Below are 15,483 nucleotides of genomic sequence, written 5' to 3' on the forward strand. Positions count from 1 at the left end.
TCAGTCATAACCAAAGAAATTCACAATTTTCTTCAATATGCCTTTCTTTTCTTTCTTTTTCTCCCTTTCCTGCAGCAATTCATCATCTGTTTTTGAAAGTTTGTCCCGTTGAGACACTTTAGCGATGAGTTTTGCCCTCTCCCTCATTCCTTCGAGAGAATGAATCCGAGCCTTGTAGCCGGGTTTGGCCTCTGCGTTTTCTCCATCGATCATCATGTCGATATACTCTGGAGTGGAGAGAGGGTTGGGCCTCAGGGCGATCTCCTGCAGGCGGCTTATACAGCCGGCTGACTGGTCCATCATGCTCACAATCAGGTCCTGGAGTTGAAGAATCTCCTCCTCCTGCCTTTCAATCAGTTGCTGAACAGTCAACTTTTCCTCCGTAGCCCTTTCGTATTTGCTCTTCAGTTCTTGCAGAGTCTGCTTCTCTTTCATCGGGACGTACTCCCACTTGTACGTCTGGTTGAAATGCACATTCCAGACGCATTTTCCAGGGCACACAGTGCACATCCCATTGTTATCCATTGATGCACAGCCACGTTTTTCATGATCATTTTTGATTCCACACGGATAGTGGCACGTTATTGAACACCTCTGGCAGTTGGTGATATACACCCCTGGCTCTGTCAGCTGCTTCTTGACCGGCTTAATGATATCAACTTCAATCTGAAAGTTTTCGTTTGAAGTCATGACTGTTTCGTGCTCTTTGATTTTTTCTTTTGTCGACTTGATTTTTTCAAGCTGCGCCAGTCCAGCTTTAACTTGTGGCTGCAGACCTTCAATGACTGTTTCCAGCTGCTTTCGTTCTTTTAAGACCTCCTTAGTCATGAGCAAGCTTTTGGTGTTCATTTTATCCAAAGCAGTGAAGAACTTCTCCATACTTTTGGCCCCCATTTTCCAGAACATCTCATCAAAGGTGTTGTCTTCGTCTTCTGAATCGTCGTCATTGCCTGTGTGGCAGTTGCTTGCGAACAGAGCTGAGTTGTTGAACTTGAAGTGAACTGGGAGCCCGAGCTCATTCTTAGGACATGGAACACCAGACACATTTATTGCCTCAAGCACTGGCGGCTGCTTGCCGTCGGCGAAGGTCACCAGCATCTCAATGTTTTCTGCCACGTCTTTGCCAAAAATGGAGAGCACTGAGTCGAACACGTACCTCTGTGTGGCGGTTAAGCGTGCAAGAGCAGCCTGACTCACAAAACACAATGCATCAATCTCACTGACTCCATTGACAGACGTGAAAAGCTTTCGGATCTGTTCTGTGATCTCCTTGTCTCTTGCCACACCTCTCGTGTCTCCAAACCCCGGAGTGTCCACAATGGTCAGGGAGAAGGGGACTTTAAATCCGTCTTGGTGGTTGATTTTGTACACCGTAACTTCAGTGGTCTGGCTGTGAGCCTGTGATTTGGACTGATCTTCTGTCACTATTTCAAATCTGAAACTGTCCTTCCATTCTACTCCAACAATGAAGTTTATCATTCCATTGATGAGAGTTGACTTCCCTGATCCGGTCGCCCCAAGAAGCATGATCGTCCGATTCTGCCTCATGCTTTCTCTGCCGAGGTTAAACCACCTGCATCCATCTATATCCAAATCCTCTTCTTCCAGAGGGAGTTTGTAAACTGGAGGCGAGCTTGACTTTGTCATCTTGCCGATATGTTTCAGGTATTCAGCAAGACGTGCAAACTCACGCTTTGTTGTGCAAATGTTAACAGTGGCGCTTTCTCTGCTTCTCCCATCAACGCCGCAGTCACATGTGACCTTGACTGCATATTCTGTCTCCGTCTGAAGCTCTGAAATCACTGCCTTTTCCCCTGTAGCCATCATCTGTTTCCACTGGAGATCTTTCACTTCTTCTCCTTTGGATTTCTTTGCATACTCTACGATGTAGCTCAGTATCACAACGTCTTGTCCAAGCTCCGTCGGCTTCTCCCACTTGGCAGATATCTCACATGAGTTTGATTCCACTTGAAGTCCTCCAGGAGGACTGCAAGGTAAAGTTTTAATGGATTCACTGACCATGTTGGCGGGTCCAACACCCACTAAGGCCGCTGCTCTGCACCTGATCGCATACTCAGTGTTCGGTCTCAGGTCTCTCACTGTGACTTTGTCAGCTTTTGGCTCGGTCGTTTGTTGCCACTCTTCCTCTCCACTGACGCAGTACTCAACAGAGTAGAATGTGAGGTTTTCCGCTCCAAATCTGGGAGGAGAGATCTTCAGTGTCACGGTGTTGTGGCTTATGTCAGCTGCTGTCACAGCTTCAGGCTTTGAAGGTGGCTCAAAGTTTTCACTAGCAGGGAAGCCGTCTTTATAAAGGTAAATACTGGAACCCTTGTGCGTGTCATTTGATATGCCCACTGTCAGGAACTTAATGTTCTTGTTCGCTGTGTTGGCATCAGCAAAGTCACTGAAGAGCTTTGCTTTCATCCTCATTTGATCAGCCACTTTGTTTGAAAGGTACCATTGGTCCCTCTCTATGTCATGAGTGTGTGGATTTTGATCCTCAGGTTTGCTTGCTCCTTTCAGATAGTTTGACAAAGCTGAAAGGTATGGCTCGGCACCTCCCAGAGAGGTGAAAACGAAGCATAGCGCATGTTCCACACTGAAGACTTCTTCATGCAAACCACTTTGAGATGAGATCACCTTGTTGTTTTTCATCATCTTGGTGAAAGATTTCAAGATACTTATCTCTCTTTCTTTGCATTCCATCCACTCGGTCATGTTTTTGCTGTTGAATGGAGATGAATGTCTCTTCTTCAGGATTGCTGCAAGATCAGACTCCTCTTCTCCTCCTCCTCTGATTAATGGAAGTTTCTTTGCTAAGGTTCGTTGGAAATCAAGTTTGAACTCTGAGCACATCTCTTTGAAACTTTTCAGGTTTTTGCAGACCTGAGGGAACTGCTGTGCAGTGGCAGTTGTCATTGCGTCGTTGCACCTCATTTCGAGCTCACCCAAGTCCTCCAGGACACTTTGCGCTTCCTGAACCAACCTTATGCTTATCTGGCGCACAAGTTTAGCGGCAGCGCCATCTAAACTCGCCAGGGGCAAGAGCCAGACCTTCACTGGAACAGCATTTTCTCCATTGGCTCCCAGTAATTTTGGCAGGCTTCGGTAGACTTCAATCGCATCCTGAAAGGATGTCGGAGTGTTCTGAAGACAAAAGTCTCCGTGGAATTTGCAGGAAAATCTGTCAGTGTTCGCTTTGTCCTTGTCTTCCATTTTCAGGGAACCTTCACCCTCAATGGCAAGGGTGGGGATTTTCTTGATCACCACCTTCAAGTTTCCCTGAATATCTTGATGATTTTCTTTTTGAGAGATCTCACGGTCAAACACAAAGAAGGCTTGAGCCCCATAGAGTATACCTGTGACAACATGTGTTGCTATGCCTTTCTCAAAAACATATTGATGCTTCACATTGCCTCTTCCAAGATGATTCATTGACAGCTCCTGGAATTTTGTTGTTGTTTTGTACTTCAGTGTTACTCTGGCCTGAGTGCTGGATGTCCGTTGATCATTTAGATATTTTGCTGATCCCTCCACCTGTATCAGTCCACTCATGAAACTTGCCTTAAGAGATGCTTTAACATCCAGGGCTGATGATTTATCTTCGATTGATTCAGATGCAACTATCTCAAATTCACTGTTAGGCTTCAGTCTGTCTCTTGTATCTTTCTCGAGGTCATCGCGGTCCCATAGGGTCATTCCTGTCAAAATAAGAATAGATGGTGCAACTCTTATTGATGGATAGTAAAACTGGGAATTATTCAAGGAGTTATGCTTTAAATCACTTGAATTAATCAAAATTGTTCTTTCTACCCCTTAGTTCCCTTAATAACCCGTTGTAATTTCTGTTTTCTTCACTTTCATCGTTTGCATACATTACAGTACGTTTAAAAAAAAAAAATTGTCATTGGCTTGCTTTGCACATGTTTGTTTGTAAATTTCACAAAGGAGTTGTGTTGACTGCTCAGCTCTGTTAATCTCTTGTAAACTCACCAAGATACATATGCTAATTCAAAATGATATGTCACCTGTAGAGCATTAGTCCACTTTTCAACATATAAAACGATGGCAAATGGAAGAAGAAAGACAGAAGGAAAGATGTGAGTTGCATTTTCAAAGAAGAATTATTATTATATATTGCACAGTGAAAAAAACAAGTAACCTTATTTATATTTTCAACTCATTGGTGACTTGTTTCATTGAGCTGTCACACTTCAGTATTTGTAGCTGCTTGACCTAATTGGGGGGAGTTGAGAGGAAGAGACATGCATTCTATCCAATACTAAAAACTGTGAAAAATTTAATAAATTAAATCTTATAACCTATGGAAACAATCCATTCATCTATTTTCTGTACACACAACAATGATCCCAACTGTGGTTACAAGGGACTGGAACTCAATTTTTTCTAATGAACACAATTTCACCCTAAATATCCCCAGTGAATGACAGGAACACGTCTTCCAGGTTGCAGTATGACTATAAATGAACAAGGGTTCTTAGGGTTAGGGTTGATATGTTTTCAAGATGCATTTTTACTTATTTATATTTATTAATTTATTTCCAAACATGTACAAAAAAATCAAAAAGAGACAAGAGAAGCAAAAAGCCGTCGTGAGACATGTTACTTTGACCTTGCTTCAGCTTTTCTTTTAATTGTGCATTTGTCACAGCTTCAGCCTACACTTGGTTGTAGTTTCAGCTTGTGGATGTTAAGAAGCGTGAAACACTTTTTTTTGTGTTTCTCAATATGATTTAAATTCAAACCAATTTTAAAAGATTGGATCTTTGCAAGCACATACTAAATAACAGGAAAATGTGTCAAAAAGAATTCCAAGTGGGTAAGAAATATTTATTTTATATTCTGTGTTATTCTGTTATTGATTTTTGTTTTTGCTTCATCATGATCCATTTATTCACAAGAGAAGTGCAGAGATTCCCAGCTCATATTGCAAGGGTCCCAAGTTGTGCAACAACAACAACAATAATAATATGAAATGTATATGTTTCTATTTCACAATGTGTATCTTACAGAATGTCTTTGAATAGAAAATTCTCACTGGATGTCTTCAAAAAGCTTTCCTCTATCATCCTGATCACAACATAGGATCATTGACCCTCAAAAAAAGTGTTTCATCATAAAGGATGACGTGTTCTGTAGTTGTTATTGACTGTTACAGTTTTTAAATAAAACAAAAAAGTGACCATGTCTGGTAAATTGACCTGTGAAGAGCAGCTCATCAGGGAAGGAGGAGCAAAAATAATCTGTGGAGATATTTTTTTAAATTTAAAGACGACAAAATATTAAGCCAACTTTTATTTGCTGGATCTGAGTCAATTGGTAACCAGATCATTGATGGGTTGAACATTATTAGATTTTTTTTTCCCCTTGCGCAATCCTGAACACAAAGAATACAAAGTGGATGCTGAGAGTCAAGTTCACCTGTTTGTCCGCCAGAGAGAGCCAGAGGCACAAAACCACAATGTGGGAGTGTAGTTATGTAGTTTTGTGTGGCAAGTAATGCATGAGAAAAACACAGCAAATAAAAAGCAGTTGTACTGAAGCTAAATGAAAAGTAAGTCAAATTACATTGACGGATTTGTTTCAAGGTTTTACTGAAGGTCATTTGTGATCCCTGTGGACAAATGCGCAATACAGAACGTGAAAGCATTGAAAGCGTTCATCATTGTCACGTTCAGTTTACAGTTCCTGAGCTGAGTTTATTTCAAACACTTCAGTTCTGTATATCCGTGTGACAGTCTTACCTGGGACCAGTGAGTCTCGGCGGCAGTCGTAAAGCATGCCGAGGCCAAAAGGTCGGCCGAGGGCGGCCACCTCTATTGTTCTCCCGGCTTCAGGATCCATCTGTCAGTCCCTGAAATACAAACAGTACTGTATGTTAATTCTTATCTGTGGACACAGTTGAGATGTCTGATTTATGTTACATCAAACATCGTTGGAACATTGTTCTTTTCACTCATAATCACAATCAGGATGAAGAGCTTTTATTGGGCAAAGACACAAACAGTGTTACCAGTTCCTCAAGATCCTGCCAATGTGTCTTTTTACTCAAGAAGATTCTAAAAAATAGTATATAAATAATATAACATCTCTGCAGTGGTGTTATTGTATTGATGTTCTGTTGGTTCTTGTTCTTTAGTGTTATTGAAGCACACCGTTAGAGCAAGTTTTTAGGCATACTCAGTCACATATACACTTTTTACATGTCATAAAATAAATTAACTATAACTTATGCACAATCTCTTTGACAGAGACACAGACATGCTCTTTATCTGGTGTGGTGGATTATGTATGTATGTATGTATGTATGTATGTATGTATGTATGTATGTATGTATGTATGTATGTATGTATGTATGTATGTATGTATGTATGTATGTATGTATGTATGTATGTATGTATGTATGTATTTGTTTGTTTATTATTTTTATTTATTTTAATCTGTGCTGTCCTTATCTACGGGTTCAGCAGCCATGTGTATCATTTCACTTGAGCCCAGTTGCGCCAGAGGGATGGGAGTGAGAGATTTGGCATCCACCAATGTGCTCATCCACTCACTTCTGTTCTTCTCAAAAGCTCTGCACAAATGCTGCATGGGGCTCACTCTGGGCAGACTCAATCGGGGGCTTCTGTGTGTCTGTTGAAGCACTTCAATAAATATTCCTGACAGAAAAAACTTTGCTCAAACAAACTTTTATTCCAAAGATGTATAAATAGAAAAAAAAATCCACAACATGGACCTTTACCTTACCTACAACACCAAAGAAATGGATTGTGAAGGAAAAAATATATTTACAAACTACCAAAACAGTCTTATATTCACCTGCATAAGCTGCAAATGTTCCTTCTAACTTCAATAAGAATGTGTGTGTGTGTGTGTGTGTGTGTGTGTGTGTGTGTGTGTGTGTGTGTGTGTGTGTGTGTGTGTGTGTGTGTGTGTGTGTGTGTGTGTGTGTGTGTGTGTGTGTGTGTGTGTGTGTGTGTGTGTGTGTGTGTGCGCGGAGCGCCCGGTTCTGCAGGACGCTACAATATAATGCAAAGTGACTTTAAGAATTAACTTTAATCTTACTGAAAAAAGTGGTCCTATTAGAGTAACTCGATACTAAGTAACGTGCAACTGTACTGGACATGGACAGGAATGCTTTTTTTTTTTTTTTTAACTGAACTCGGTTATACGCTACCCATTTAATTGAATCCCGATTGAAATACATGAGATCATTAAGGAAATCATTTATTTTAGAGTCACCTTTGCAATCTTTTTCAGACAGAACAACCGTGATAAACTTATCCACTAAAACGAACATTTCCCCAAAACAGCTTCATTTAAAATACTTCATATTTACCTCCCCTCTCAATGTAACATTAGTACACCCAAGGGATCTTGGATGCTGGGTTACTCACAAAGCGTTGCTGTCATACATTGTGGTTGTTAAATGGTTAAATCAGCGGAATCAACGGGTCATTGCACAGCATAGAAATACAGCACAGCTTGTAACATCATGAAAAAATCATTTAGTACTCACAATAGAAACGTCTGCGATCCTGTAGTAGGTGCTGCAGTTTCAGACCTTTATATACCCTGTGAGAAGGTCCAACCCTCTCATGATTATTCATGTTTAGGAGGCTGAGCGGAGACAGAAAGCAGCTGATTTCTTAGAAATTGCCAGCCGAGATTGGGGGGGACAAGGGCAGGGGGCTCACAAGTTTACTTTCACTTTCTCTTCTGAGTACGATTTCCCGTAAATGGCCTGACTTCATGAAAACGCGGAATGATGCGCCATAACATTACGAACACCAGCAGACGGTTGGCTATGTGTTCCCCTTTGTTAGTGCTCCATTTGGACACGTGCTATCCTGAAGCAGAGAGGCTGCAGCAGGCCAACACATCTCAGCTATGGAAAGTAATGGATTTAAAGTTCAGCATATAGTTTATTTGTTGAAAAACTGCTTCTTTGTGAAGCCCGAGCACGTTATTCATGAACAAAGCTCACCTACGGAACGCTGATGCTCATCTCACAAATGCACCTTGCTTCCAAATGTGGCAACCTGTAAAAGGGAAATAAACTTTATTTTCTTATAAGATTTATTTATTGCATTGGTCTATATTTACAACACAGAAATAACATAACAAACATGGTGTCCCTTACTTTTGTGTAAGTGGGGATAGTACAAACGGAAAATAATACAAGAATGTCCTCTGTGCATGTGTAAGAACAGTAGCCTACATGCGCAATGTGATAACTTATTTTCAATAGAACAATAGAATATTAACTCACTTGTACTGTACTTGTGCTAAAGTGCTTGTATGTACAGTTAACATGTTCTGAACATTGACCACGTTGAACTCAGCAGCACCCAGGGGAGTGGCTGGTGGTGGTGGTGGTGTTGGGAGGGGGTGGTAGAGGGGAGGAGGGGTTTAGAGACTCCCACTGGTAACGCCTATTTGTCTCAGTCCAGTATAAAAAAAAAAGAAGCGCAGCAACGACTGCAGCCGAGCTTTCTCTTCCATCCTGATCTGAGGCAGACTGAGAGGTAAGTTACTGGGCTATTTTAATGTTTTCATGTTCGTTGTTCTCCATGTGTGATTTTAGATTTTGAGCCTTTGATGCTCTTTCAGACTATTTGTGGAAAGTGTTAATAATAAAGATTTTAAAAACAATGGAAGAAAAATAAATTACGTTGCAGGGACTTTGCTCATTGGTTTCATATCAGTTATGCTGTACTACAATTGAAAACATACTTTTACACGTTTCAACTTTGTTGCATCTCTCTCTCTCTCTCTCTCTCTCTCTCTCTCTCTATTTAATGGTAACTAGGAGAACATGCAACAGTTTCTTTTAATAAAAGGTATTCAAATTAAACGCATATATAGATTAAATGACAATGTATTAAATGGAGACCCGTACAAAAAAAAAACTGTTAATTTACAATTGTCATCTCTTCTCATCTCATTGTATTCATTTAACGACTTCACGGACCTATAACACGAGCATTTTTTCTAGCAACACGTTGTTTTCTTTGTATTTTGAAGGTATTGATTTGAGTCGTGAGCAGCACTGAAGTTTCCACACTTTCTGAATCTGAACCGAGACAACAGTCATCAGAGGTTTGTTGTATTTCAACTCCATTTTTGCAGCTTCCATTTGCCAGTTAAAGCACTAGATGGCAGCAGCACCACTCTATAGAAATAAAGATCGCTTCTGTCCCCCTGCATCCTTGTGCCTTGTGTACTTAACATACCTCTGAGAATAGAAAATAGCAAATGTTTTATGACATCATTTGAAAACAGTTATAACTGTAACATTATAATCGCTTCATCTCCGGAAAGTGAAACTCATTGCATTTTTACTTATTTTGCAGGATTTTCGACTTTCTTCAGTGTCTGGAGCAGCTCCTGTCTCCGCTGGACGTTCCAGGAAAGGTAAGGCAGTCCCAGTCTTTAATTAATAAATAGATGATTTTTCTTTCTCTGTGACTGTATTATTGTAGTTGTAGTGATCTCTGTGTAGTCAGGTTCTCTCCCTCTGTCAAGGAACATACATAAGAGGCTATACTATCAAACATTGAATACATCAGACAGAGGTGATCTCTCCATAATTTTGAAAACAAAGTCACAGGAGACTGCTTACACAGAAAATGTAAAACCAGAATTACATTCTCAAAGGATCTGATCTCACTCAATTAGTTATGTGATTAAAACTAATTGTGATCTGTATTGGTTTTCTTGAGAGCTGAGTGTCATGTATTTCTGGCAGTAATATTTCTGTTTTTTTCTTTTTCCAGATTTAGATTTGGAAAAACATCTTTACATCAGTGGTGGAAGCAAACTTCTGTAATCCTTATAGTCAGTTTCTGACTGTTTTAAAGAAAGAATGAAGGCAGTAAAGAATTTGTTTTTAGGAGACCAAGGCCCTAAGAGGCATTGTGAAGCTGTCAGAGACAAAAGTAAGCTGCTTAAATCAAACTCGGGGCCTCTCCCTGTTTACGTGATTCCTCTGATAAAGAACAAACTCGATGTACAAGGTTGCCAGCATTTCAGTTATGGAAAATCTTCTGACAAACACAATCGCACCATCATGGTCCTCGGAGCAACTGGTGCTGGAAAGTCAACTCTCATCAATGGGATGATCAATTACATCCTTGGTGTTCAATTTGAGGACACATTTCGATTCAAGTTAGTTGATGAAGACGCATCCAAATCACAAGCTCAAAGCCAGACCTCTGAGGTCACTGTGTACAAAATCAACCACGAGGAGGACTTTACAATCCCCTTCTCTCTGACTATTGTGGACACTCCAGGGTTTGGGGACACCAGAGGCATAGACAGAGATAAGGAGATTGTCGAGCAGCTGCGAAATCTCTTCTCCTCTGATTTTGGTGTCACCGAAATTGATGCTGTGTGTTTTGTAGCTCAGGCCGCCTTGGCACGGCTCACAGCGACACAGAAATATGTGTTTGATTCAGTGCTGGCAATCTTTGGCAAAGATGTGGCAGAAAACATCAGGATCCTGGTGACATTTGCAGATGGTCAGCGCCCACCAGTTCTGGAGGCAATCAATGCCTCAGGTGTCCCATGTCCCAAAACTAAAAAAGACGGGCTGCCAATTCACTTCAAATTCAACAATTCAGCTCTGTATGCACACAACAAGTCCTCAGTGGCCAATAACACAGGTGATGATGATGATGACGATGAGGGTGGTGACGATGGTGGTTTTGACCAGATGTTCTGGGACATGGGGACAAAAAGCATGAAGAGATTCTTTAATGCTCTGAATGTCATCACCACCAAAAGTTTGAAACTGACCAAGGAGGTGCTCAGAGAACGGCAGCAGCTTGAAGTTTCAATTGAAACTCTGCAGACTCAGGTTAAACTGGGGTTAGGAAAGCTCGAGGAGATCAAAGAGACAGGCGCAAAACTCAAAGAGCACGAGGCAGAAATCAGTAGAAACAAGAACTTTGAGTTCTATGTTACTGTCAAGAAGCCCCAACAGGAGGATATCTCCACCAAGGGGCACTTCATCACCAACTGTCAGCAGTGTCACGTCACCTGCCATTACCCATGTGGCATACCTGACGATGGAGCTAAAAATGGCTGCTGGGCAATAGGATCAAATGGATACTGTAATCAGTGTCCAGGCAAGTGCTACTGGAATTTACACTTCAACCAAAAGTACAAATGGTCGTATGTGGAGGTGCAGGAAAAACGAACCATTGATGATCTGCAAAAGAAGTACCAGAAAGCTGAAGGAGAGAAGTTAACCGTTCAGGGAATCATTGATGGCCTAAAGGCGACCTACAAACAGATGCAGACGGTGGTGGTGAATTTGATGTCTGAGTCTGCCAAGTGTCTGAACAGGCTGAAAGAGATCGCACTGAAGCCCAACCCTCTGTCCACTCCAGAGTACATTGACATGCTGATTGAGGGAGAGAAAAGTGAAGCCAAACCTGGATATAATGAACGAATTAAGGCTCTCACGTCCATGAAGGAAAAAGCAGAGTTCATGAGCAAAATAGCGAAAGGAGAGAAACTCCTGCAGCATCAGCAGTCTATTGACATGGCGTCACAGTGAACCTGAACGTCACAGTGAGATGATGAGGGACGGTGAAGTCATGGTTCTGGCAGATTGTTTGTATATGGAACTGAAACCAACATACCTGGTGTAATTTTCACTTCTAGTGTAGTACATTAGTGTGTAACTTTATGTTCCCAATTAAAAAAAAAAAAAGACTCTTTATGTCTGTAACTAACTTGGAAACTGATTAACACGAGATGTAATGAAAATATGTGTCTCAATATATGCTTATATCATTTTTTTCATGTGTAAACGAACTCAACAAACTTACTAACAAAATATGTTATGATAATAATCATGCCTTATTCACTGTTTACATTTTTTTCCTGCTGACAATATGAGTTTAAAATGTTTTAACTGTTCCTAACTACTTTCTTTCTCTCTTTTTCTACATATGATATGGAAGCTATAAGTATATGTTCATTTATATTCTGTCTGTTCATGAAATAAAAATGCTCTTGATTAAACACATTACTAAAGCCCAAAATGTTGCTTGACTCTCTTCTTTGTGAGGCAGTTCAAACGTCCGCCACAAAATGGCACCACAGCATCGGCTGTAGTGACGGTTTTCATCAACCAGATTCTAAACACTTGTTTCAGTGACACCAGCAGACACATTGTAGTCACATCAACTATGTAAATTGCACAACTCAAACTGTTGGCGTAATAAGAATGGCACTTTCATTAAGACCTCCAGCATCGTAGCATCTTTCATAAAATGTATTGTTTGATTATCTTGGGGGGCATGAGCAATGCTCGAAATCAAGGAGGTTGAAGTGGAGGCATACACGGGACTGAGTCTGTCTTTTAGGCCTTCCACTGTGTAGTTTGTCTGCATTCCACCTGTGGCTCTTTTCCAGATAGTTTTGGTTTCCTGCCTCAGGCTAAAGACGTATGTTAGGATCCAGACCTTGAGTGATCCTTCCTGATTCCTACAACCCAAACTGACATGAAGCAGTTATATTATCTGCACAATGAGAAAGTTGAGAAGCTGTTTTTCAATTTCTTACCCTCAAAAACAATAAAGCTTGCTTGTGAACTTGCACTGTGGCACTGCACATGGCGGCCCACACCGCAAACAGCACCGTCAGCAAGCACGAGCCAACCTCAGCTTTTCGTGTCAGCATTAAATAATTTAATCCAAAAAGCAAGACAACTGTACACACAATGAATCAACGTGCTCCGAATATTTCAGCAAAATGATGAACAGATTAAGGTCAGTGTCTACCATGTCATATCTTACAGAGCTGTGTCCGACCATAAATGCGACATTCAGAATTACGAAGACACCTTTGTCTAATCATACAAACGTTCCTCTTCTTCATCATCATCATCATCATCATCATCATCATCATCATCATCATCATCATCATCATCATCATCATCATCATCATCATCATCATCATCATCATCATCATCATCACCATCATCATCATCAAACATTGTCCTGTACTTGTAAATGCCTCTCCTCACTCAGCGACAGAAACATTTATAACAGAACACGTTTTCAGCACAAAAGAGGAAGTAAACATCATTTGAAGCTTCTGTCGATGTTTATGGGTTTTTAATAAAGGCAACCAACTTCCTCTTTTGCTCTCAACAAACGAAAGCCATGAATTCTCGATTCTAGTCCAGCTCTCTGTCACCTGGATGCAAAAATACTGATTCATGTTTTCTTTTTCATGTTTTTAAGTCGCATCTAAGCGGAGCCACTTGTCATGCTTCTTCAGGCTCAAAGGAAGAGGTCACTTCCTGTGACCTCTTCTTCCTGTGACCTCCCACAAAATCTAAAAGTATCAGAAACTCCAAATTGACTTAGGAGCACAGAGAGCTACTGCACAAAATCAGAGATAATGTGATGTTCCTGCTGACAGTCTTCCAGAAGTGCTGTTAACACAAATGAAGGCAATGTTTTTGGCTTTGGGACGATGTTTAGCACCTCCATATGCTCCTCCTCTTCATGACGCCCCACTGGAATTTTTCTGTCCCAGTCAATTTTCTGGAGAAAAGCATTCAAAACACATGAATACAACAGTTGTTATTATTTTGAAGTTGTGAGTTAAACTTAAAATAAAAGTGTCTGTCTGACACATGATAAATCTAATTTCTATGCATTTTACTAAAAAAAACCCAAAACAAAACAGAGAGGAGTAAATGGTAGCATTTACACAAGTAGAATTCATGATCATTGTCCTGTCAACTGTATCTTATGTATTTCTTTTCAAGCACATATGGATTTTCTGCATAGCGGATGAAGACACTGACCAGTGACTGTGGCAATGGCTCTTTCTGGAAAAGCCTTTTACAGGCATCTGCACTGCAATGAACGGTGGACCAGAACAAAGCAATCAAGACACTGGCTGAGATGAAGACAGTCAGAGTCACAGCAGTGGGCTTCTTCCAGGCGGGAGTCTCTGGACCTGCAGGTGTTAGGGTTAGGGTTAACAATGAAACATTCATCTGTTATTGTGCATGGCTGTTGTTTTAGCTACCCATAGATTCTAGCAGTCTGTCTTTGTGTTAGCCCTGTGTTGGCACTGAGATTAAGTGGTGACCTGTACTAGTTTTACACTACAACTACTTGGTCAAGACACCAGCTCCCTGTGACCTTAATTTGAATAAAGTAGGAATATAGGATTAAATAATTTTACCACCTCATAATCTGGTTCCATATTAGATCACGTTGATAACCTTTAAATCCTTTATAAGCAACTTTGGCACTGGGAAGAGAAATGCTAAGTTGTGTATCTGTAGTGTGTCATTATTGAGGAAGACACAAGTGTAAATGAACCTTTGATGGGTACGCATTGGAGGTCGGTGTCGTTGCTGTAGAGCTTTGAGTCCAGGACAAGCTGAGCTCTGACGCAGTAGATCTCTCCTTCCTGCAGGTCGGGGACAGGTAGCACCTTCTGCTCTGCTGGCATCGAATATACAGCAGACTAAAGACAGAGAAGTCAGAGACCATCAGGCGGAAGGGCCAACAAGTTGGTTATCTTAAACTAAGAAGACTAGAACAAAAAGAATTATAAAGAATCCTCTAATTAATACATACTCCCAAAGAAGTAAATATATAAAAAGGAGTAAAAAAAAAGAAAAGAAAGGGAGAAACAGACAGTTGCAAGGAGGTGAAATGCTGTGGAAAACATGAAATAAAGAGTGGAGTCTAAAGGAAAGTAAATAGAGATATAAACATGTGGGCGGACCTTCAACTCAGCACCTTTCTTCCACACAATCACATGGACAGTGGCCATGAGAGGAAGCTCTCGGAAAGTCACCTGCAGGTTGCTTCCTTCTGTTGTCACCGTCATTGCTGGCACTGTCAAGACAGCTATGCACAAGAGTCATTCATACATTATAAATGTCTTTAATCTAAATGTTCATAATTCAAAAAAAGAAAAAGAAAATCCAGCATATCAATACTTTTGTAATCTATTTATCTGGTAGTCAGTGACCATCGTCTATTTACAGTTATTTTGAAATATACGTAAATGTATTGATAATTCGCAATTCAAACTTTCTAGATATTCTTACTATCTCTCCTGTTGAATGGCTGGCTCAGCTGGGTCCAGGCCGAGAGCTGCTTGTCACAGTGCGCTCTGACCTGAAGGTTGTAGTCGGAGTCAGAGCCCAGGTCAAAGGTCAGGTCACAGTGAGTGTGAGGGATCTGCTGGCAGTCTGCCGCATCCACCCAGCTGCCATTTCCCACCAACAGCTCAAACTCTCTAAGGATTGAAATGATGGATTAGTTGAATTTGTAAAACGTTGAAATAATACAGTTGTAATTTTAATCTTATAAATTCAAACAGGTGCACAAACCACTCATAATATTTGTTTTTGAATTGTTCGTGCTTTGTTTGTTCGAAAAAAGTTTGTGGTTTTGCAGCATG

At 40.7% G+C, this 15,483-nt stretch overlaps 2 protein-coding genes and 1 long non-coding RNA gene across 3 annotated transcripts in view; 1 reads left to right on the forward strand and 2 right to left on the reverse strand.

Annotated features, from left to right (window-relative positions):
- Nucleotides 1-5,878, reverse strand: LOC308135153 (uncharacterized protein; the record flags this gene model as incomplete). The annotated part of the gene is made up of 2 exons (XM_080503028.1): nt 5,769-5,878; nt 1-3,704 (listed from the first exon to the last, which is right to left on the reverse strand). Exons 1-2 carry the CDS (start codon nt 5,866-5,868, stop codon nt 1-3), a joined length of 3,804 nt encoding a protein of 1,267 aa, XP_080359154.1. The 5' UTR covers nt 5,869-5,878.
- Nucleotides 5,879-9,062: 3,184 nt separating this feature from the next.
- Nucleotides 9,063-10,249, forward strand: LOC308135699. The gene is made up of 3 exons (XR_013936806.1): nt 9,063-9,129; nt 9,384-9,444; nt 9,807-10,249. It is a non-coding gene; the product is annotated as an uncharacterized lncRNA (long non-coding RNA).
- A 2,719-nt stretch (nt 10,250-12,968) lies between these two features.
- The window catches only part of crfb16 (cytokine receptor family member B16), a 5,201-nt gene continuing 2,686 nt past the window's right edge, over nt 12,969-15,483 (reverse strand). The window contains exons 3-7 of the mRNA XM_080503346.1: nt 15,128-15,318; nt 14,800-14,924; nt 14,388-14,535; nt 13,862-14,016; nt 12,969-13,595 (exon numbers count right to left, since the gene is read on the reverse strand). Coding sequence (XP_080359472.1) covers nt 13,428-13,595; nt 13,862-14,016; nt 14,388-14,535; nt 14,800-14,924; nt 15,128-15,318 — 787 coding nt within the window. The 3' untranslated portion in view covers nt 12,969-13,427. The remainder of the gene's footprint in view (nt 13,596-13,861; nt 14,017-14,387; nt 14,536-14,799; nt 14,925-15,127; nt 15,319-15,483) is intronic.

The sequence above is a fragment of the Blennius ocellaris genome (genome assembly GCF_963422515.1).
Source record: "Blennius ocellaris genome assembly, chromosome: 10".
NCBI classification, from domain to species: domain Eukaryota; kingdom Metazoa; phylum Chordata; class Actinopteri; order Blenniiformes; family Blenniidae; genus Blennius; species Blennius ocellaris.